The sequence below is a fragment of the Myotis myotis genome, unplaced genomic scaffold (assembly GCF_014108235.1).
Source record: "Myotis myotis isolate mMyoMyo1 unplaced genomic scaffold, mMyoMyo1.p scaffold_m19_p_4, whole genome shotgun sequence".
In the NCBI taxonomy this organism is placed as follows: domain Eukaryota; kingdom Metazoa; phylum Chordata; class Mammalia; order Chiroptera; family Vespertilionidae; genus Myotis; species Myotis myotis.
Window position 1 is genome coordinate 92,216,645 of NW_023416346.1, and position 24,243 is coordinate 92,240,887.

Sequence of the window (24,243 nt, forward strand, 5' to 3'; positions counted from 1 at the left end):
ACAACAGGTAAAAGCCTCTGGCTGTACTTCATCTAAACTTCAGGCTGAGATTTCTGAAAAAAAGGATTGGGGGGTTGGGGAGATTAGACCATGATAGTAAGGTCAGGAACCTTATCTAAACACACTTCACCAGAGAAAAATGAGCCTTAATCCTTCCCAGGTATTTAAGGGAGGTCAGGACTAAGGAGAATGAAATGCTGACAAAGCCTAATAGACATGCCTTGCTCCCCCTCCCAGGCCCTGGACCCCGTGACCTCCAAAATATATATCCAGGAAAGGATTCCTCAGGATTATACTTTGTTTTGTATCACCAAATGCCCACATCTCAACTTTTCTTTCATTAGGCCCTAATTGATAGATACCCTAGCCATACAACTTATCTATCAAATTCCCAAAGTAGAAAGGTCATCGGGGATGAAAAGAAACTTCAATCTTCAAAGTCACCAATCACAGGAGCTACCTGACAAAACATTACTAAAAAACAAACACAGTGGTAGGTCACCATACCAGTGGCCTAGAAGCTATCTCAACACTTACCTTATGCCACAAGAAGCCCATTGAAAAGGGCATCAAATCTAATTCTGTCATCAGGCACAGCCAACAAACTGTGCCTTGAAAGTAACCCAAGTTTAATGTCCAGATGCTATAGATAGGCACTAGCCAGAAAATGCTATACTTCTTAACCTATCACAATCACACACTAAGAAATCCTCCCCTCATTTCCATCCTATCCCAAATACCTATCTCACAGCAAAGACATTAGGAGAACTGAAAGCTGTTTTTAAGTTGTGGACCTAGAGAGTAATCACCAAGCTCTATTCCAGCGGTTCTCAACCTGTGGGTCACGACCCCATTGGGGGTCGAACGACCCTTTCACAGGGGTTGCCTAAGACCATCGGAAAACACATATATAATTACATATTGTTTTGTGATTAATCACTATGTTTTAATTATGTTCAATTTGTAACAATGAAATTGGGGGTCACCACAACATGAGGAACTGTATTAAAGGGTCGCGGCATTAGGAAGGTTGAGAACCACTGCGTCTATTCCTTGGTTTAGCTCACATGGTAACATGAAGGAAGAAGTCTCTCACATACCTACTGGGGCAACAAAGATAACAAAATTTGTTTTATTTAACTCGTCCAATTCTGGGAAACCCAAGGTACAGATAGTCTCCCCCAACAAAACCCTTCAGAAGATTTGCCAGTTGAGACAGGATTGTTCGTTCCACCTGACCCCAGCACCAGTAATCTGGTCTATGCTCACGTGTACTCTGTGGTTCCCTTGAAACAATCAGCACCACAAGCCTTCCTTTATTTCCGACAAACTCACTTTCAAGAGAGCACTGGCCTAGGACCACCTGGTTTATGCCCACACACCAAAATCACATCACTCTCCCACCCAGAATGGCCACTGCCCACAAGTGTACACATAGTTCAAGGTCCTGTTCCTGTCCCAGTAAACCCCGTTCTTCTCAAAATCTCTAGAAAATGACATTTAATATGTATAGATTTTTCAAACTGTTTTTAAGTGAGTGAGCCCTAATATCCAATTAAATAGGGGATCTCCAAAGGCAGCACTGTATCCTCCATTCATTTATCCATACTCCTTATAGTAAATAGTACCTAGTAACCACTCAATAAATGGTGAGAATGCAGCTGCCTGCCTTCTTTTTTACCCATCCTACATAGGAAAGGGTTGGGCATATAGAAGTTTCATAAATAATTATCATAGCTAACATTTGCATAGCACTTATTAGATGCTAGGCACAGTTCTAAGCACTTTACATGAATTGCCTCACTTAATCCTTGCAACAAGCCTGGGATAGGTACTATTATCTTCACTTTACAGTTGAGGAAAATGAGGCACAGAAGTTAAGTAACTTGCTCAAGGCTACACACCTAGTTAGTCAGAGATTAGATTTGAGCCCAAGCAATCTGGTTCCAGAGTTTGTGCTTTTCATCACTACTTTATGCTCCCTTTCTATAAAGGCCTAAAAAAAAACCATTTTTGGCTAGCTACCTGCCCAAGGCTTAGTCTATAACACCAAAAGGTGACTAGTGAGGGTTGAGCCAGGAAACTGCAGTCTGTACTCAAATGGTTGCTACAGCAGCAAATATTGTCACCAAAGTGGAAAGGAAAGTACCATAAAATCCTCCTCACCCAAGAACAGCTCAAGCTGGAGTACTGAGTGAGAATACAGAGGTCAGAGCTCAAAATTTTAAATAGCAGAGAGAAAGCGGGGAATTTGAGTGAGGGGCAGGAAGGAAGAGAAAAAAAGTCATTCTGAGGCCCCAGAAGAACTGAGTCACCCACTGACTAAAACCTGCTACAGCAGAAGCTATTTAGGGGAACTCCATTGCAATCATCTTGTTAAAATAATCACCACAAAGCCAATTCTGTGGAAGTCTTTGTCCCCTGGGTGAAAAGAATCATTCTTCCAAGAGAGGCAAATCTAGTCAGAGACCACTGATTTGGGAATCAGGAAAGCCAACTTCTCCTACCCAAACTATTACCAATTTTATATGATCCCAAGCAAGCTGGGTGGCCCCCTTAGATAGGAATATGGAAAATAAACAACTGAACACTATAAAGACTCTTAGGACAGTGATACCCTGTCTCAAGCAGGAAACTGTGGTTAGTCTCTTCTCCTTACCTCCCTTCAGTGCACATATCCACCTTCCACCACCCTGCATAGTCAAAGCAGAACACTTACCTTCTGGCAAGTACTATGAAGAGTCCCAGTGGCATAGTTGGAGCCTGAACCATCCTATATAATAAAAGCCTAATATGCTGTCAGGTCATCCATTCAACCAATCAAATCATAATATGCTAATGATATGCTAAGGCCACTCAACCGCTCACTATGACGTGCACTGACCACCAGGGAGCAGACACTCTGACTGGTAGGTTAGCTTGCTGGTGGGGTCCGGCTGATCGGGACTGAGCAAGATGGGCTGGACATGCTCTGGAGCCCTCCTGCAGTCCCTCCTAGACTGGCCAACCTCCAGTATCCCTCCCTGGCCCCGATCGTGCACCAGTGGGGTCCCTCAGCTTGACCTGCACCCTCTTGCAATCTGGGCTGAGGGTGAGTGCATGAATTTTGTGCACTGAGCCTCTAGTTTCCATATAAAGTAACCTGAGGTCAGTTCTACACACTCAGAAGAACTTGTTCTTCTCTTCCCAAGACCATAATACCACTATAGTCAAGTCACCCTCAGCACAGAGGAAGAAACATTGAGCACCCTGCAGGGAGTGCCATGCATTCAAAGTTCCTCTCCTATACCATATGTCAGACAAGTTGGATTTTAGTCCCAGCCCTATTACCAGTTTAATCAAATCACTTCTCTTTTCTGGGCTTTGGTGTCCCCATCTAAAACATAAAGGTTGAACTAAAATTTTGAATACCAGTTCAGTTGCTCTGTGGTTCAAAACACTCCTGTGAGAAACCTAGAGCATCCAGAACAATGGCTAAAAGGAAGCTTAAGGCTAAGAACCATATGATTTCACTCATATGTGGGATTTAAAACTGAAACCCATAGACACATAAAACAGTATGGTGGTTACCAGAGGGAAGGTGATGCGAGGGGGGGAGGGTCTAGTAAAGGGTAAAGGGGTCAAATATATGGTGACAGAATATTTGACTTTGGGTGGTGGGCACACAATGCAATATACGTATCATGTATTATAGAAATGTATATTAGAAACCTATATAATGTTATTAACCAATGTCACCCTGACAAGTTTAATAAAAAATAAAAGAAAGCTTAAAAGTGAGAAAGATCTTGGTCATCCTAAGTACAGATGCATCTTAAATGCTGTACCCCAGAAAAGCTAGCCCTCAGCTCACTGGTGGCAGATACCTCAGGAGGTCGGTTTATGCCCACCAGCTTATTAATGTCTAACAATATATATAGCTACCACATTCAGGAGGTTAAAAGGAAATTTGAAATATAACTTAGTAGTTTCCTGACCTGTCAGCAGAACTACCAGTGATCTATGCTACCTACAGGCAGTAAGAAGAAAAGGAGGGAAACACATTAAGTTTTCAGTATTTGTCTGAGGCTCTTCAGTCAATGCACAGCCTTCGTAGTATTAGCTCATTGGTTTCTTTCTTGTTCCTCAGTGTTCTTGTCAGAACTACTAATGAAATAAACCAACTCTCTAGCTAGAAACTCTCCATCCTGAACTCAGTACCCGGGAAGAAACAGCATTCTGGAAGTGTAAGGGGACAAGAACATATATTTTAGCAAGTGCTGTTCAACTATGTATTGCCAGCATACACTGCCTGGTACATAGAAGACACTCAAATTTTGAGGAAAGAATGTCTCAAGCACATAGTACTGAAAGGGTCCCTGGAGTGTATCTATTACTAGTACAGTTCCCTCATGATAAGCTGGCGAGACTGAGAGCCTAAAGCAGGGACTTGTTTAAAGGACCACTTATTTGGATCTATTTACTGAAGACAGGGAAGAAGTTCTTCTTACATAGAAAAAAAAAGAAAAATTATCAGGTCAGTATTACTTGCCATTTTTTAATACCCACCTTCGAAATCATTGGAGTCCTGAGCTAATCCTCCAAGTACCACAAATAAAAACCTGGTATTAAAGTTTTTCAGCTCTAGGATAAAGGACTTAAATATATGACGGGAAACCATAAAAATACTAGAAGAATCCAAAGGCAACAAAATCTCAGACATATGCCGAAGCAATTTCTTCACCAATACAGATCCTAGGGCATGGGAAACTAAAGAGAAAATAAACAAATAGGACTACATCAAAATAAAAAGTTTCTGCACAGCAAAAGAAACCATCAACAAAACAACAAGAAAGCCCACTACATGGGAGAACATATTTGCCAATGCTATCACTGATAAGGGTTTAACCTCCAACATTTATAGGGAACTTATACAACTCAACAAAAGGAAGATAAACAATCCAATCAAAAAATGGGCAAAGGACCTAAATAGACACCTTTTAAAAGAGGACATTCAGAAAGCCAAGAGACATATGAAAACATGCTCAAAGTCGCTAATCATCGAGAGATGCAAATCAAAACAACAATGAGGTACCATATCACACCTGTCAGAATGGCTATCATCAACAAATCAACAAACGACAAGTGCTGGAGAGGATGTGGAGAAAAAGGAACACTTGTGCACTGCTGGTGGGAATGCAGACTGGTGCAGCCACTATGGAAGACAGTATGGAGTTTCCTCAAAAAACTACAAATGGAACTCCCATTTGACCCTGTGATCCCACTTCTAGGAATATATCCCAAGAAACCAGAAACACCAATCAGAAAGGATATATGCACCCCTATGTTCATAGCAGCACAATTCACCATAGCTAAGATCTGGAAATAGCCTAAGTGCCCATTTGTAGATGAATGGATTAGAAAACTGTGGTACATCTACACGATGGAATACTATGCTGCTGTAAAAAAGAAGGAACTCTTACCATTTGCAACAGCATGGATGGAACTGGAGAGCATTATGCTAAGTGAAATAAGCCAGTCAATGAAGGAAAAATACCACATGATCTCACTCATTTATGGATAATAAAGACCATTATAAACTTATGAACAAAAATAGATACAGAGGCAGAGCTGCCTCGAACAGACTGTCAAACTACAGCAGGAAGGCCGGGAAGGGTGGGGGGGTGGGGGAGGGTAAGAGATCAACTGAAGGACTTGTATGCATGCATATAAGCATAACCAATGGACATAAGACACTGGGGGGTAGGGAAGGCCAGGGGATTTCAAGGGCGGGGGAAAAAAAAGGAGACATATGTAATACTCTTTGTAATACTTTAAGCAATAAAAAAAAAATTAAAAAAAATAAAGTTTTTCAGCTCTATCAAGCATGAAGTGGGAGGAGGGATGAACAGCAAATCCAGTCAATCATGACAAGAGCACCTCTTTCACTTGACAAATAGATTTCCCCAAAAGAGACCACCCTTTATTCTGGGTTTTTTTCCCTATGGGTACACAACAGTAGGGTGGAGTAGCAAGGAGAAAAGACTGTGAGTTGCGAAAGACATACATGATAAACTCAGTTCTATCTTTGAAATATCAGAAACAGACTGTTCTAAACCAGTAATGATGCCAATTTTCAGTAACTCTAGTCATGAAATGCCCAACCCTAGTAGTGTTGGTATACCAGATCTCCCCTCTGGAGACCTTAAGGCTAGAAATTCCAGTGAGGGGGACTCTCAGGAAAATACCAAGGGATCTGAACACACTGTTACCAAGCAACACTATTAGAACAGAGATCAGAATATATGTAGCCGGTCATCTTATCTCATCTCATCCAGAGAAAATTGCATTTGGAGTCAGGGATATAGACCAGATGACCTCGAAATGTTCCTTCCAACTCAGTCTCCTGAGAAGAGGAAGAGAGATAATAGTAAGGACACCCACAAGCCCAGCCAGAGTGGCTCAGTTGGTTGAACATTATCCTGTGCACCAGAGGGGGTTGTGGGTTCAATCCTGATCATGGATATGTACAGAAGGCAACTGATTTCTCTCTCCTTCCCTCTCCCTCCCTCCCTCCCTCCCTCTCCTCCCCCTCCCTCCCTCCCCCTCCCTCTCCTTTCCTCCCTCCCCCTCCCTCCCTCTCCCTAAGCATATCCTTGGGTGAGGATTAAAAAAGAACATGCTATTAAAACAAGCTATTGTTAGGAAGCTAGAGAATAATGGAAAGTTAGCATACTAATAGTCACCCACTCACAGGCTCTTCCCCTCTCCAAGCCTAACATGAAAGAGTATAGACTATTTGGTGTCTTCAAGGGTCCCCTAAAGGCTCTCCTAGCCCAACATCCCCTCTGTGCCCAGAAGGCTATTCAAGAAGAAGCCTAAAGGAAATCTCTAAGATGGTCCCCACTCTGTCTCTATCACCTATGTTTTCACAAAGGGCCTAGTAAACTGGAAAACCAAAGAAGTGGATAGATGCAGGATCCAAAAAGTCACCCTTCTCTCACATAACCTCCATTCCTGATCTGTTGCCCAGCCCTAAAGTCTGCAGGCAAGGCTAGTTCAAGGGTTAAAAGACTGATATTTTTTCCTCCTATTCACCAAGTACCACTTTAGTGCCACTCGAGTGGCTCAAGCAATGCTAGGAATGGCAGGAGAATAAACAGTCCACATAGCCCCTGTTAAAGTTTAGCTGAATGCAGACCCAGAAGCCTTCAAATACTTCAAGGAGCTGGGCTTTATGTCTGCTGACATGGATTGTCCTATCAATGAACACTTGATTACCTTTCCCCTGACCTTTTTAGCTAGGGTTAAAAAACCAGCAAACTGAAGAAGTTTTACCAAGACTGACCCTACTGACCCTCTAAAGAAGAGGAAGAGAGAGAAAAGTAAGAACTTTTCTCTTAAAACAAGCTATTGTTATAGACAGCTATAGAATAATGGAGAGTTAACAGACTACTGGTAAAAACTACCTCTGCCACTCACTCCCAGAGCAATCTTCCCCTCTCCAAGCCTAACATAAGAGAGTATAGATTAGTCGATCCTGGCTTTGCTACTGACATGCTGCATCATTCTAGCTTAGCCCCTCCCTATCTGAAGGTCTCAGTTTACCCATCTACAAAATGAGAAGAATTGGACTTGACAGTTGTAAAGAACCTTTTCCACTCTAGCAAACCAAAAATTCAAGAACACCTTGAAAATTCAAAACTCTTTTTAGAGAATCCAAGAATATCCCAAAGACTTTGTGATCTAAAAACAGCCCTGGCTGGTTTGGCTCAATGGATTGAGCATTGGCCTGTAGACTGAAGGGTCCTGGGTTCAATTCCGGTCAAGGGCACATGCCTGGTTGGTTGTGGGCTCGATCCCCAGTAGGGGGAGTACAGGAGGCATCTGGTCAATGATTCTCTCTCACCATTGATGTTTCTATCTCTCCCTCTCTTTTCCTCTCTGAAATTAATAAAAACATATTCTTAAAAAAAGACTGTGATCTAAAAACAGTTAAAGAAGGTAGGAAGAGAGAAAAAGGGTTGGTTGTTTGTTTTTGGTTTGGTTTTGTGTTTTGTTTGGGGTTTTTTTTTTTTGTTTTTTGTGGTTTTTTTTGCACCTTTCTTATCCTCACCAGAAAGTGTTGAGAGCACTTTAAGTTTTCCATCCTGGCTACTAACGCAGACCCAGGAAACTGGCAACTAAAAGCAGAATCCAAGAATTGGCAGGGAGAGGGTGCAGAGGGGCATGTTTTAACAGATTTAAGGGAGGCTGGGCTGACTGTAGGAGACAGTTGGCTGCAAAAGTTAAACCAACCCTGGACAGACTGTAGACATGGTTCATATAAATGAATGGATTTGATTTTTCCACTATCCTTCCCTATCTGTCATACTCCAGAAATAGCCTAAAGTATTTGGGTGAGGGGCAAGAAGGAAGAGAAAGAGACCACTGCAACTAATGAAGAAGGAGCTGAGAAAAGGAGAATTTTCTACCTTCATTAAAGCCACTAGTATCACTTCTCAGACTTTTGGCTAACATCAAGTGTTCTTGTCAGTTTAACATTAAAGCTACTAGCTGGTACAGAGTACTAGGGTGTGCCCCTGGACACCTCAACATTGAGATGAGGAATGAGAAAACAGGAGGCACCTTCTGATGCCCCCAACTCTCACCAGGAGACCACACAAATGCCAACATTGGTTACTTTGCCCAAATTATTCACTCCCTTTTATCTGAGAACCAGGAAGGCCTGAAAAAAGGTAGCAATTTTCTTTGGAAAAGAGAGGGGACTCAACTTCAAGAACCTAATCATTGAGTCAGAATAGAGGGTCAATGTGATGAGCATCACAAAGCCTGGACCCCAAGGTAGGTTCTTTCCTGTAGACCTAAATAACCTCATTAGTTGAGAGAGATAGAGATGATAGATAGATAGATAGATAGATAGATAGATAGATAGATAGATAGATAGAGATAGATATCAGATAGATAGTTGCTGAGATCCCTTTCAAGTTAAGAGTCTATGGTCTTAACAGGCATGATATAGTTGTTTCTCCTAGAAGTTGACCATTCCTTGAGCAAAACAGTATGGAAAATTATCCAAATCATCCAGTCCATCAAAATTCAGCCCTCTCCTTCTAACCTGATTCAAGTTTTAGTCAATCTGCATAAAAATACTTTCAGTATTCAGGTATATTCAGTACTCTAAGCTTGACCTCAAACAGCTCCTATTCATCCTTCTCCACACCCAGGAAAAGGATAACCATGCCATTTTCTTTGCCACTTTTGACTAAGGATGGAATGGTTAAAGGCCATTTTGAGACAATTTCTAGACCCATCAAATTGTGTTTAAATGTAAGATATTTCAGAATTAAAAATGAGAAATGTCCCTAGCTGTTTTGGCTCAGTGGATAGAGCATCAGCCTGCGGACTGAAGGGTCCCAGGTTCGATTCCAGTCAAGGGCAGGTGCTGGGGTTGCAGGCTCGATCCCCAGTAGGGGATGTACAGGAGACAGCTGATCTATGAGAAATGCCTCTAGAGAAGAAAGGTTAATGGGACAATCTATTCTCAGAGATCCACCCACCTATTTAGGCAAAGCCAAACCTTAAAAGGAGTCAAGGAGTCAACCACAGAGAGATAAACCTGAGAAGCTCCTGGAAGGTTCTTTATAATCCTGTCTTGGCAGAGACAGTGGTATATTTTCCCCTCTCTTTTCAAAACCCTTCTTTCACTTTGTGCGTGGTGGGGAGGGCAAGTGTGAAAAAGCCCGATGTCATAAAACCACAAGCAATTTAAGAGAGAGAGATAGCAGAACTGTGGTAGGCAATTAGACAGACATGATCAGAGCAAGGATGGTGGGCTAGGTACATTAAATTACCAGAGTGAAGAGCCCTGGATGCTTAGCAACAGGCAACTGTAGGGTGGGACCTCATCCCCAGGGTGACCTTTCCTCCCCTAGCATATCACTGGTCATTAGGTTTGGACTCCCTGACCTTTCCTCCCTAGAGATAACATCTAGGCCTCAGTTGTATTTCATCTCCAGGCCCAGAAAAGCAATAAACCAGCCAAGGCTGACCTCAGGACCTGCCCTGGTGCCCACCAATCAATCAGCAGAGACCTAGATCCTGAAAGGACACACCTGGAAAACTGCTGAATATTCTATTGAAATCTTCCCCTGGGACCTCCCCTAAAATCTCTATCCTTAACCCCCCTCCTCGCCCCCCCCCACCCTGTGTGGGGTGTGGGATGTGGGATGGAGGACCTAGTAGCTCTCTCTCTGGGGAGCACACCCACACCTTTGCCTTTGCCTTTGCCCCTGCCTTTGCCTTCCCCCTCCCCATCCCCCAGGTGCATCGCCTTTACCTTCCTCACTTCTAAGCTCCAAGGGCCCTTCCTTTGCCTCTATAACTTGTTTCCTAAGCCTATGTCTTCTATGAATTACTTCTTCTACCTCTGTGATTTTATAAATAAATGGTCTCATAGTTTGAGTCTTGACTCTGAATACTTTCTTAGCCAGAACTCAAGTACTGAGGAGGTTGCTGAAACCAGGTCTGCTCTGACCCCACTGGTCTAACACCTGGTGCCATTCCTGCTGCCACCAACAGAACCACATACTTGTTGAAAACTTAGTGTTTTTGAAGGACGGGGTTTAGTAAGGGCAAGAATGACTTGGCAGTAAGTCTGGAATACAGCAACGTGGCAACCAAAGCTCAGCACACACCAAAGAGCTATGCTCCCCCCAGCCCCTGTCATCCAGAGACCCTCAGCCATTCTCAGGGCTACTAGTCACTATCTCAGCTCTACAAAGATCAGGCAGTCCTAGGGAGAGGGTTCCAGGAGAACTGCATAGCCTAGGCCAGCCCAACAAGCTGCTCAGCCTAAGGGACTCAAACTAGGGTGGTCACCAGGCCTTCCTGGGCAAGGGAAGGGCCCCAGCAGCCATTTGTCATGACTTGCACAAAAGCAAGCAGGGCTCATTATTCAGGCACACTCCTCATCTGCCCCTCCCTCCTGGGCATCCGGCCCCCTTAGGCCCCACTCCCAAGAGGCTTCAATTCTTCTCATAATAGCCAGTGGGGTGGAGACCAGATCCTAGAAGCTACCACCACTCTAGAAAGGTGTGACCCCACAGGAGGGAATCTACACAGAACAGTCCAGAGGGGAAAGGAAGAGATAGAGAGCCATTAAATAATGGGAAGGGCAGGGATTTGGCGAGGAGGAAGAAAGCAGTCTTCTCCCCTAGGAATAGGGCAGACCTCCAGCCCTCAGACTGGTGCCTAGTGAAGTGTTATGACTACTGCGTAAAAGCAAGCAGCCTCCGAGAGTTCCTCCACAACTCTATCCTCCCCTACTAGTGGGAAACAGCTGAGGCTGCCTGGGAGTCTATGGGAAAGATGAGTCCCGGTGCGGGGATCCACCCTTAACATCTCCCTCCTCCTTGCTTCTCGTTTCCCAGGGCCCCTCCTAGACAGTGGCAGCCTTGCCCAGAAGGTCCAATTCCTGGACTGGGGGACATGTTCTCTGCACCAGTCTTCTTCCCCACTCCCACGGCCTGTCAGGGACAAAAGGAGAACTTGAGCCCCCAGGAAGCATCCCAGACGCAGGGAACTGGAGTCTGAAAAACAGGCCAGCCCCGCCCAGTTCACGCTTCTAGTCCGGGACCACCTCACCCCCCACCCCCACACGAGGGCGCGACATACTAGGTCTCCACTCCCACCCCTCCCCACCCCAGGCCTTGGTTGAGGGCGCGGCATTCCGAGCGGGCGGGTGGCTGGCCAACCCCCCAAGCCATCATCTAGGGGCTACAAAGGTCAGCTAGAGCCTCTGGGGCCAGCAGCGCCCACCCCCTGCACTCACCGTCTTGGGCATGGTGACGGCAAAGGCGGCGGAGTTGGCAAAGTTTGCTGGGAGCTGTCGGGCAGCGTTGAACACGCAGTACACAGGGCTCGGACTCCGGGGACTGGGGACTCGGATTGGGTCCCTCGCTAGCCTCGGGGCAACTGCTCGGCTTCCTGCTAACGGGCCACGACTTCACAAACCCCACCCAGGAAAGAGCCGCCCCCGTCGTGCCGCCCGCTCCTTTATGTGACCGGGCTTCCGTGCTGCTCCCCGCCCTCTAGCCCGCCTCCCTGCCGGCCGCCGGCCTGGCCCCGCCCAGCCCAACGCCCTAGCGGGCCACACCGACCACTGGGAGGCCAGACTGGGCTTGGGCTTCCCAAGGGGGGTGCCCATCCCCCACCCAGCTTCACCCTGCTCCTCTCCTACCCCCTTCTCAACCCTTAGCCTCACGTTTTCGTATTGGAGACATCCAAAGGAGGTCCCAACACTGGGCGGCACCCTGGCAGAGATTTCAGCAGCCCCTGACTGCAACTTTCCACTGGTGGTGATCTCACTACCTATCAAAATTACTTGTTCCCTTTCTAGACAGCTCTGACTTCGAAATTTCTTCCTGTGTGCATCTGAACTCCTTTTCTCTGTGTCCTCTGCCTGCAGATCTTACATCTGCTCCCTGGGGCCACATAAATTTCCTTTTGTCCCTAACAACTCTTCAGAGATCTGAAAAACCCATGTCCCTCTGAAAGTTTTTTTCTCCTGGCTAAACTGCCTCAGCTCCTCCAACAGTTCATCCATTCTCTTCTGTAGGACTCTATATCCCTTTTTCCCATCATATTTCCTCCTCATCCTTGTTCAATCCTCATTTTATTCAGAATTGCGATTCTCCCAATATCTGTCCTCTACTTCCTTCCTTTCCTTTCCTTCCTTTCCTTTCCTTTCCCAGTCTCCACCTTCTTCAAATCAATATCCTGATCCTTTAGCCGGTCCCCCAACACATTTACCTATTTACATGATTCACTTTCTGTTAAGGCTATAATTCCCCAAGGTTAGAGGCACTCCTAGTTCACTCCCTTGAGATGTATCTGCCAGCACCCTCTCTACTTGTCAAGATCACAGAATCCCAGGACAGCAGTTTCAGACTGTAGCAGTTAACTGGTTGTCTGAGGTTTAGTTTGAAAGTGACTGGCCATGGTCCTTTTTTCTGCTATCCACTGGCAACTGTTCTGAGTATCCTTTGTGAAGTAGAGCACTACATACCTCAAGGATGATGAGTCAACTTGAGGCAATGGAAAGGATATTTGAGAGGTGTGGTCAGGACACCTGGCTTCTAGTCATAGCTTTGACATTAAATGACTGTATAGCCTTAGTCAACTCCCTTCACTTCTCTGGGCTTGAGTTTCCCCTTCAAGCCCAGAGAGGAAAGGGCTAGACTCCTGGGTTTCCAAGGTCCTTTCCCACTCTGACAGTATAAAATTATGAGAAAGGGAATAGAGTCCTTAGGAAAAACAGATGAGGTTAGCAGGGTTGCTTAAAGGCTTGCCTTACATTTGCACTCAGCAATCAGTAGTCCTATTCCCTGCTTCTCTGATCCCCAGTGTCCATGAGTCAATGTGCCTCAGTTTCTCTCCTGGATGTCAAGATTCATTGATATGTGCTACATTCCATTTCCTTGAGCTGAGCAGTTGACTTGAGGAAGAGCAGCACTCTTCAGAAAGCCTCAATAACAGGGGTAGCAATGGCAGCCAATCACATTTTTGGCATTACCATGGCCCTTTTCTCCCAGAAGTTCAAAGAACTCACTGATTCCCTCATTTTCTCCTAGAGCCCACAAGGGCCTGGAACTATGCTAAGTGCCTAAAGGGTGAAGGGAAGTTGATTAAAGACTCCAACTTTCATTATCCATTCTGGAAAGTGGAAACCCCCTGTGTGTCATTCCCCATGTCCCATGACAACCCCCCCAACGAGAGAGAGAGAGAGAGAGAGAGAGAGAGAGAGAGAGAGAGAGAGAGATGGTTAAGGAGTGCCAAGCAGCTGAACACACTACTGAAAGGAGAAGGGGCACTAGAACTCAATTGGGTGATAGGAGGTCAGATGGTGGGGAAGGTAATGAAGTTGATGGAAAGAGGGACTGAAAGAGAAGGATGGGTTTAGCCCTCTGGGGAGGAAAAGGGTAGGATTGGAAGAAAATCATAGACTATCAAAGATTGTTTAGTCCAGCCTCCATTAAGGTCAAGGGAACTGAAGATCAGAAACAGGAAAGGATTTACCAATGTGGAGAATGGATTCAGGGGGTAATAGAGAATACAAAGAGTTCAGTGAAGCTATTGAAATAATACAAACAAAAAATTTTGAAGGCTAGAATCAGGGAAGTAGTGCCTCCCCCTCTCACTTCACCAGACAGAAGCTAGTTATGGTGATTATGGTCAAGTAGCTGGATATTGCTTGAAGGTTAGACTTGAAACACTCTGGCTAGGAGGGATCCTTCTCAGAACATAGGCATCTGGGGGTTTGTTCTCTTGTTTTTCAAGATGGCCAGGGGAACACACCTTTGTTTCCTACCTCTTTTTTTAAAACACTTCATGCCTATATGGCCAGAACCTCTGATCTCTACCCACCTCACTGCTTACCATGATCTCATGTGAAGTGAGAGTTAGCTCAATCTTCCTAGGACCACAGTAATCCCTACAATTAGATTTAGATATGATGAGATATATGACTGTGTTTGTAGAGACAAAACATGGGATTAAGGGCTAAATACCCCACATATGTCTGCTACCCTAGGTGAGGGAAGTAAGAGGTATGAAGACACTTGAGTTTTCAGAAGAGCTGAATTTAGAATGGTCAAGGAGCAACAGACAAATATTTTTCAAGCAGTAAAGCTAGATGAGGGCCAGTATGAGCAGATAGTGGTACAGAGACATTCTGGAGCTGGATTCCAAGGAAGCTGGGGGCATCTAAATCAGGGATTAGGAAATGCAAAAACAGAAGATTATACATAAATTTTAGGGGCAGGCATGGGGTCCAGGTAAAAAAGCTCAGAATTCCTAGGGGGCTGAGACTTTCCTGGAGCTGCAGCAAGTTTGAGTGTCAAAGTCAAAGGAATACCAAGCAGGAAATGCATAAGGCTGATTTATGTGAAAGCCTATGTCAAACTCAAGAGAGAAATTGGATTGAACTTGTAATCCTCCAACACAAAACTTAAGTTCACTACAATAAAGAAACTTCTGCTTTCTAAATGGCATTCCTCCTTCAGAGGACCCAATAGTTAAGAAGAGGCAATACCTGAGAGATATTGGGTAGGAAACAGTTCTGAATCCCAGAGATACTTTGGATAAAGAAGCACCTGCCCCCAAACCATTGGACGGTAACAATTTTTTTAATCATATTTTAATTTTCAATTACAGTTGACATACAATATTATATTAGTTTCAGGTGTACACCCCAGTAATTAGACATTATATAACTTATTAAGCAATCAAGAGAGAAACATCCATGTGAGAGACAAACATCTATGTGAGAGACAAACATCTATGTGAGAGACAAACATCAGTTAGTTGCCTTCCATACATGCCCTGACTAGGGGCTGAACACACAATCCAGAGACATCCATTGAACGGGAATCAAACTGGAAACATTTTGGTGCACGGGAGGATGCTCAACCAATGAGCTATGCCGGCTGAGTGTTGATATTTTTTTAAGAGAGTTGAAAGGAAGGGAAGGCGGGGGGGAGAGAGAAAAAAAAATCGATGGGAGAGAGACACATCAACTGGTTGCCCCCACCAGGGCCAGGAATCAAACTTACAGTTATGTGCCCTGGATGGAGAATTGAACTTTAAACCCTTCAGTGTGCTGCCCTAGCCGGTTTGGCTCAGTAGATAGAGCATCAGCCTGCGGATAGAAGGGTTCCGGGTTCGATTCTGGTCAAGGGCACATGCCTGGGTTGTGAGCACAATCCCCGGTAAGAGGCATGCAGGACGCAACCAATTGATGAGTCTCTCTCATCATTGATGTTTCTATCTCTCTCTCCCTCTCCCTTCCTCTCTGAAATCAATAAAGATATACATTTTTAAAAATAAAATAAAATAAAATAAACCCTTCAGTGTGCAGACCAACACTCTAACCACTGAGCTACACTTCTCAGGGCCCATGTACTTCTTAATCCCTTCACCTTGTTCATCTAACCCCCTCCTCCCTCCCATCTGGCAACCAACAAAATGTTCTCTGTATCTATGAGTCTGTTTCTGTTCTACTTGTTCATTTATTTTTTAGATTTAATTGTTATTATTTTGGAGTCTTTAAAAATTGTTATTATTTTTTAGATTTAATTGTTGATAGATATGTATTTATTACCATTTCATTGTTCATATGTTTGACCCTTTTTCTCTTTTCTTTTTAAAAAAATTTTCCCCTTTATTGAGTTTTAGAAAGAGAGGATGGAAGAGAGATAGAGGGATAGAAACATCAGTGAAAGAAACATCATCCATAGGCTGCCTCCTGCCTCCTGCATGCCCCCAACTGGGGATGGAATCTACAACCCAGGCATGTACCCTGACTGGGAACTAGTGACCTCCTGGTTCATGGGTTGACAACCAATGCGCCACACCAGCCAGACTTTTCTTCTTCTTCTTTTTTTTAATTAAATCTTTATTGTTCAGATTATTACATTTGTTCCTCTTTTTTCCCCCACAACTCCCCTCCTCCCAGTTCCCGCCCCACCCTCCACCCTCACTCCCCACCCACTGTCCTCATCCATAGGTGCACGATTTTTGTCCAGTCTTTTCCCGCATCTCCCACACCCCTTTCCCCCACCCAAGAATAGTCAGTCCATTCCCTTTCTATGTCCCTGATTCTATTATAATCACCAGTTCATTCTGTTCATCAGATTATTTATTCACTTGATTCTTAGATTCACTTGTTGATAGATGCATATTTGTTGTTCATAATTTGTATCTTTACCTTTTTCTTCCTCTTCCTCTTCTTAAAAGATACCTTTCAGCATTTCATATAATCCTGGTTTGGTGGTGATGAACTCCTTTAGCTTTTCCTTATCTGTGAAGCTCTTTATCTGACCTTCAATTCTGAATGATAGCTTTGCTGGATAAAGTAATCTTGGTTGTAGGTTCTTGGTATTCATCACTTTGAATATTTCTTGCCACTCCCTTCTGGCCTGCAAAGTTTCTGTTGAGAAATCAGCTGACAGTCGTATGGGTATTCCCTTGTAGGTAACTGAGTTTCTTTCTCTTGCTGCTTTTAAGATTCTCTCTTTGTCTTTTGCTCTTGGCATTTTAATTATGATGTGTCTTGGTGTGGTCCTCTTTGGATTCCTTTTGTTTGGGGTTCTCCGCGCTTCTTGGACCTGTAAGTCCATTTCTTTCACCAGGTGGGGGAAGTTTTCTGTCATTATTTCTTCAAATAGGTTTTCAATATCTTGCTCTCTCTCATCTTCTGGCACCCCTATAATTCTGATGTTGGTACGCTTGAAGCTGTCCCAGAGGCTCCTTACACTATCCTCGCATTTTTGGATTCTTTTTTCATTTTGCTTTTCCGGTTGGGTGTTTTTTGCTTCCTCGCATTTCAAATCATTGCCTTGATTCTTGCGCTCCTCTGGTCTGCTGTTGGGAGTCTGTATAATATTCGTTATTTCAGTCCGTGTATGCTTAATTTCTGGTTGGTTCCCCATCATAACATCGAGGATCTCATTAGTTTTCTTGTAGATCTCATTAAGTTTATCGGCGGCTTCTAAACAGTTCTTGAGAGACCTTAAAAGTGTGGTTCTGAACTCTATATCTTCCATTGACAATTTTGTCCTGTTTCTTTGTCTCTGCATTTTGTTATGCTTTCTTGGTGCACCCCCTAGTGGTCTTTGTGCGCAGTCTTGTAGTTAAGCCTTGATCCTTGTAGCTAATACCAGGGAGGGTTTGACCTCCAGGCCAAGTGGCTGTGAGAATCAGCTGTGTCTGCAGTGAGAGAACTTCTGTCCTCTAGGGAGGTGCTAATCTAGCCTTTGCCTGAGGCTATCCAGCAAATGCCTCTGTGCAGGGCTTGGGCGGGGCGGGTCCCACAGGATCAACAGGGTGGGCCGGAGAGAGCAGTTATGGTGGCTCTCAGTCCTGTCCCCAGGGGCTCTGCCTCTCTGAGTCCCAGCAACCGCTGCAAAGCTCGGAGAGAAAGCTGCACTCGCTCTGACCGAAGCCAGACAGTCCCGCTTCTCCCGTTTGAGTCTGGGTCCCTAAAGACTCGCCCGTATCTGGAGCTCAGAGTCTGCGACTCCCTCCGGATTGAAAACGCCAACCATGCCCTCCGCCGCCAGCCCACTCCGCACACTCCGCACCTCAGAATTTGACTTCAGCACTGCGCCTCCTCTGAGTGTCCGTATGCGTTTCTCTTTCCTCCTAGTTGTAGGACTTCCACTCAGCCAGCGTTCCTGTGGTTCTGGGTGATGTCCGTTCCGTTTTTTAGTTTCACTTTTGAAGTAGTTGTTCAAGGCAGCAAACTCCGGCGTTAACCTATGCCGCCATCTTGGTTCTCCCTTTTCTTCTTTTTAAAGAAGACACTTTAACAGTCCAGGTAATACTGGTTTGGTGGGGGTGAACTACTTTCTATTTTTCTTGTCTGGGAAGCTCTTTATCTGTCCTTTGATTCTAAATGATAGCTTTTCTGGGTATAGGAATCTTGGTTGTAGGTCCCTGCTTTTCATCACTTTGAATATTTCTTGCCAATCTCTTCTGGCCTACAAAGTTTCTGCTGAAAAATCAGCTGACAGTCTTATGGGTGCTCCCTTGTAGGTAACTAACTGCTTTTCTTTTGCTGATTTTAAGATTCTCTCTTTCTTTAACTTTTTGCATTTTAATTATGTGTCTTGGTGTGAGCCTCTTTGGGATCATCTTGTTTGAGACTCTCTGAACTTCCTGGACTTGTATGTCTGTTTCCTTCACCAGGATAGGAAAGTTTTCAGACATTATTTTTTTAAATAGGTTTTCTTTTTTTGTTTTGTTTCATTAATCATCACCCAAGGATATTTTTCCATTGATTTTTAGGGACAGTGGAAGAAAGAGGGAAAGACAGGGAGAAACATCAATGTGAGAGAAACATATCTATTGGTTGCCTCCTGCATGAGCCTTGACCAGGGCCCAGACTGAGGAGGGGTCTGCAACCAAGGTACATGCCCTTGACCAGAATCAAATGCAGGACCCTTTGGTCCACAGGCTGATGCTCTATCCACTGAGCCAAACCAGATAGGGCTTAAAATAGGTTTTCAATTTCTTGCTCTTTCCCTTCTCCTTCCAGCACCCCCATGATGTGAATGTTGGTATACTTGAAGTTGTCTCAGAGGCTCCTTACACTATCTTCATTTTTTGAATTCTTATTTCTTTCTGTGGTTCTTATTGGGTGTTCTTGCTTCCTTATGTTCCAAATCGCTGATTTGATTCTTGGCTTCATCTGCTCTACTGTTGATTCCCTGTTAATTATTCTTCATTTCAGTTACTATATCTTTCATTTATGACTGGCCCATTTCTATGCTGTTGAAGTTCTCACTATATATCCAGTATTTACTTCTTTTTCTAAAGTTTAGTTCTTTCGTTTGGGATATGTATCTCTGTCTTCTCATTTTGGCAGCCTCCCTGGGTTTTTTTCTATGTATTAAATAGAGTTTCTATGTTTCTTGGTTTGGTAGAGTGGCCTAATGTAGTAGGTGTCCTGTAGGATCCAGTGGCACAGCCTCCCCTTTCACCCAAGCTGGGCACTCCAGGTGCACCACCCTCTCTGTGGGATGTGTACAATCTCCTCTGTTATAGTTGAGCCTTGATTGCTGTTGACACATCAGTGGGAGAGATTTATTCCCAGGCTGTTTGGCTGTGAGGACTGACTATGACCACTAATCACCATGATGGATCAGCTCTGCAGGCGATGACTTATTCAGCAGGACTCTAGTGCCCATTCAGTCCATCCCTTGAATATGTCACTTTTGGAGGACCTTGGGTGGTGCTACAATGTGGTCTAAAGCTGTCCAGCAGGTGCAATGACTCTGGAGCCTCCTGGGAGGTGCAAACCAAGGTCAGCTACCACCTGTGTTCTGCCCAAGGTCACCTGGCATTAGCTACAAAGTGATCTTCAGATGCCTTCTACTTGGGCTGGGCTTAGAGGTGTCCAGGAAAGGCCAAGCTGTGAACCATGGCTAGCTGCCACTGGTTCCAGGCCTGGGACAACTTAGTGAGAGGTACAGGGCATGCCAAGGTCAGATGCTGCTTGTTTGAGAGATTTTAGAAAAGTCTGAAGCATGAGACAACACAGTCCATGCATATGGAAAAACCTCTGGAAACATCTTGAGTGGTCCCAAAAGTTGGTGGGCTAGGGTCTCAGGAAATCACCAAGGTGGGGCAAACAGTAATAGCCAGGTTGATGGAGACTCAGGCATGGTTATGTGGGGAAGGGAACAATGGCCTCTGCCAGCACTTCTTTCTGGGAGAAAGCTGACCCTTCAGCTCTTGTCCTGATGCCAGACACTTCAGTTTCTCCCGGTGTGTCCCTGGTGCCTTTTGAGCTGCTTCCTCAGCGCTGGAACTCAGAGGGAGTGAGGCTGAGTATATCTGTGCTGGGACCTTTAAGAGGAACTACCTGTGACTCTAGCAGCCTCCATTTCCTTCAGTCTCAATTCACACTGGTTTTTATAGCCAGAAGTTACGGGAACTTCTCTTTCCAGAACTGGAACTCTGGGCTGGGGGTCCTGGTGTGGGGCTGGACCCTTTGCTCCTCAGGGGAGACCTCCTGGATGGTAACAGTTGATAGTTTATCACTCAAACTTTCTGAGGGCTTCTATTCATTTCCATCACTATTGGAAAGCCCTACTTTACATCTAAATTAGACCTCTTCTGCTTCACTCAGTACAATTGCTCTTAAATGATGCTTGGGGAGGAATTAACTAAGCTTCTGATGTTATTCTTCTTCATTCTCAGAAGAGAAATGTGGTGAGAGAGGAGAACAAACATTAGCTCTGAGGCCTTCTCTCTCTCTTCCTTCCCCCAGGTCAGTAGCCCAAGCACTAGGCTAACTGTTGCCTTTTCACAAACAAGAGAACAGGCAGAAGAATATATTACTTTCTCCCTCAGGCAAAGAGGTCTGCTTGGTATAACCCTCAGCAGTAGGGAAATCTTGATTTTAATCATCTTCAATCTTCCATCCATTTCTTGGAAATAAAAGCTAATTTGAATGAAAGAGCAAAAGATACAACAGCATCTACAATGTGCTGAGCACTGATGAAGCATTTAAAATTTTAACAAGAATATTGAGGTGTAAATGAGGAAATTGAGGCTCTGAGGAGTAAAGTGACTTATCCAAAAGTCACATGGTTTGTTGATGTTGGGGCAGGGATTTGGACCTGTGACCAGCAACCCGAGAAAGGAGATGCATTTTTAAGATTCATACCACCCTTGCACCTCAATGGTCAGACTAGACAGCTCGAGATAGCAGGTAGCTAATAATAAACAGCAGTGATACGGCAATGTCAAGTACCTGGGAATATTTATTATTAATCATACTAATGGGCCACCGTGAGAGGAAAGAGTTTCTCTCTGACTTTTCCTCTAATAGGGCTCGAAGCTTTTCAAGAGCTTCCCCCAGCCAGCCAATATCAATTCAATTTGAGACAGTGTCCCCTTACAGCATGAAATTAGCCCTGCAGAGAAGGTCCCCAGTTTCCCAGTAGAGTCACTAGCCTCCAGCCCTGCCCCCTGTGACCAGTGACCAGAGACCACTCATATGTCTGCCTGTGGGGTGCAGAGAAAGAACAGCCCCCTCAGACTATATGGCCCTTCCATGAATGGCTCACAGTTCAAACTTGATGCACCTAGAAGAAACTATTCATCTTCCACCCACCCATGCCTCCATCAGTGACCAGGTGCCTGGTTCTATGTGAGGTTCTGCAAGGGGTGCTCACCCTCTTCCCCCCCAAGAGCTCTCCTTCCCAGTGGCTCTGTCTGCTCGTTGTTTTGCTGTTAACACAGTCCTTTGTGTGAACCATGCCATCATCTTTAACTCTCCCCTAACTCCTGCCAGATGATCATCAAGCCCTGCTCTCTGTCTATTTGTCCTCACAGCTTCTCTCCCTCCCACTTCCACTGCCAGTGCCCTCCGTCAGCCCTCACCAACTCTCCCTGGTTTCCTGCCTCCAGGCTGTCCCATCCAGGCCATCCTCCATGTGGCCATCCTCCACACAGGCACCATAGTGATCTTCAAAAATGGGGGGGATGAGGACACATTTGTAATACCTTAACTAATAATTAAAAAAAAAAAAATGCAGCCTTCACCTGTGCTCAGTCATCAGGTGACCCTTTCCACCCAACACACACACTTAACCTTTGCAGCCTGTTCTCACGCAGCTCCTCAGCACAGCCCTTCCCCTTTGAACCAGGCTTGTCTCCCCACATGCACACAGCACAATGTGCTCACTTTTGTCTCTGCATGAAGTCCTCCCTTGATCTCTCCTGCAGTCTTTGCGCTTTCTTCCTCCCCCAAGCTCCAGTAGTGCCAGAGATCCGCAGTGCTCATCTGGCATCCCTTCCACATCCTGATTTGTCTTGTCAACTGCTGCTTTTTTTTTTTTTTGCCATTCTAGGCTGGCTGTAGTTGTTCCCACAGAGGGATCACACTTTTGTTCCACTCAGAAGGAGCCCAGCACACTTCCAGGCATATTTTTGGAGTTCGGGACAGATTGCTTAGATAGACCAGAAGATATGTCATTCTCATGCCCTGTCTGAAGGTCTATCTACTTGTATTTTGTCCAGATTCTCTAAGGGCCCAAGTTCCCCCTTTATACTGCCTCAATTTCTCCTGTTAGGAGATAAAACCAACAAATGAAACAGAGCCTCCTACTCCTATATTCTTATTTCTTTTCCCACAGTGTCTTCCTGGGGCCAGATGAGCCTCTCTTTGACTATATGTTTTCTGTATGCTCCCATGCCTGCCTGTTTATGTGTCCATTTGCATATATATGTGTGCATGGGCCTAATGTTTATTTCTAAGATATTGATATATAGATTCATCAACCTAAAACAATTTTTCACATTTCTTAACCCCTAATCTCTGACCAGAAAATATTAGAACATTCTTTTATCTAAGAAATGCAGGTCTCAAATATTTCCAACTATATTTTGAGAGCCCTTCCATTCCTTCCCACTTCCCAAAGACACTTTGCTTATGTTCAACAAAGCCATATGTTAACTTATAGGTGAGAACCCATGTGCGGATTTGTTTCAATGGGGAAAATTCATGGCCTTCTACCAGTACTATGTGCCCCTCAGTACTAGCCACATAATATGTTCCTGCACCTCACCAGTGGCTCCAGAGGATTGCTAATGGGTAGTATAATGATTTGGGAGAAAGAGGAGCCATTCTCCGCTTTCCCTTATCCACATATTACTCCCAAACCCCTCATACTCAATTTTTCCAAGGCTTTGGGTTTAGGGCCAAGAGGGCTGGCTCAACTTTCCTCAGGTAAACATCAGGAGATGAGGGAGAAATGTGCTGCCAGATGACTAGATCCAAAGATATCTAGCCAATTATTCTGAGTGTCAAAATGTTTGAGAGAAGAAAGAGAGCCCTATGTTTAATTCATAGAAACACCCAATCATAGACCTGGCTAGGTGGCTCAGTTGGTTGGAGCATCGTCCCATACCTCAAAAGGTTGTGGGTTCAATCCCCAGACAGGGTGTATATGGGAGGTAACTGATTGATGTTTCTCTCTCACATCAATGTCTCTCTCTCTCTCTCTCTCTCTCTCTCTCTCTCTCTCTCTCTCTCAACCAGTGGTTCTCAACCTTCTGGCCCTTTAAATACAGTTCCTCATGTTGTGACCCAACCATAAAATTATTTTCGTTGCTACTTCATAACTGTAATGTTGCTACTGTTATGAATCGTAATGTAAATATCTGATATGCAGGATGGTCTTAGGCGACCCCTGTGAAAGGGTCGTTCGACCGCCAAAGGGGTCACAACCCACAGGTTGAGAACCACTGACCTAACTCCACAATCTTTCATACAGTAGACCTATCTCTTTTTTCAATTACAATTGACATACATTACATTAGTTTCAGATGTACAACATAGTGACAGTGACAGTGGATCTATCTATGTCTTCCCTTAGACCATTTCCTGAGCATTTCACCTTTTTTCAGCTAAAGTAATACATTCAGCCTTTTAGCAACCATTTTTTTCTCCTAGTGAAAGGGATCAGTAAATTGAGTAGAAAGATCACAGTATTTGGCATCCCAGTCTAAGTTTAAGTGCTCACTGGGCAACTATGGACAGTGTAACCTTTGGTACTCTCTCCCAGTCCACAGCTAGTCCCAATTCTCCCTTTAAATGAAGCTCAATTTCTCTAGTCAGGCTGGTGTCTTCATTGCCCATGTCCACCCCCATCCTACCACACACACACACACACACACACACACACACAC

At 44.6% G+C, this 24,243-nt stretch overlaps 1 protein-coding gene across 1 annotated transcript in view; it reads right to left on the minus strand.

Annotated features, from left to right (window-relative positions):
* MSN (moesin) overlaps positions 1-12,054 on the minus strand; it is an 85,848-nt gene extending 73,794 nt beyond the window's left edge. Inside the window, exon 1 of the mRNA XM_036304279.1 lies at positions 11,813-12,054. Within this exon, the coding sequence (XP_036160172.1) occupies positions 11,813-11,824 (12 nt within the window). The 5' untranslated portion in view covers positions 11,825-12,054. The remainder of the gene's footprint in view (positions 1-11,812) is intronic.
* Positions 12,055-24,243: the final 12,189 nt, after the last annotated feature.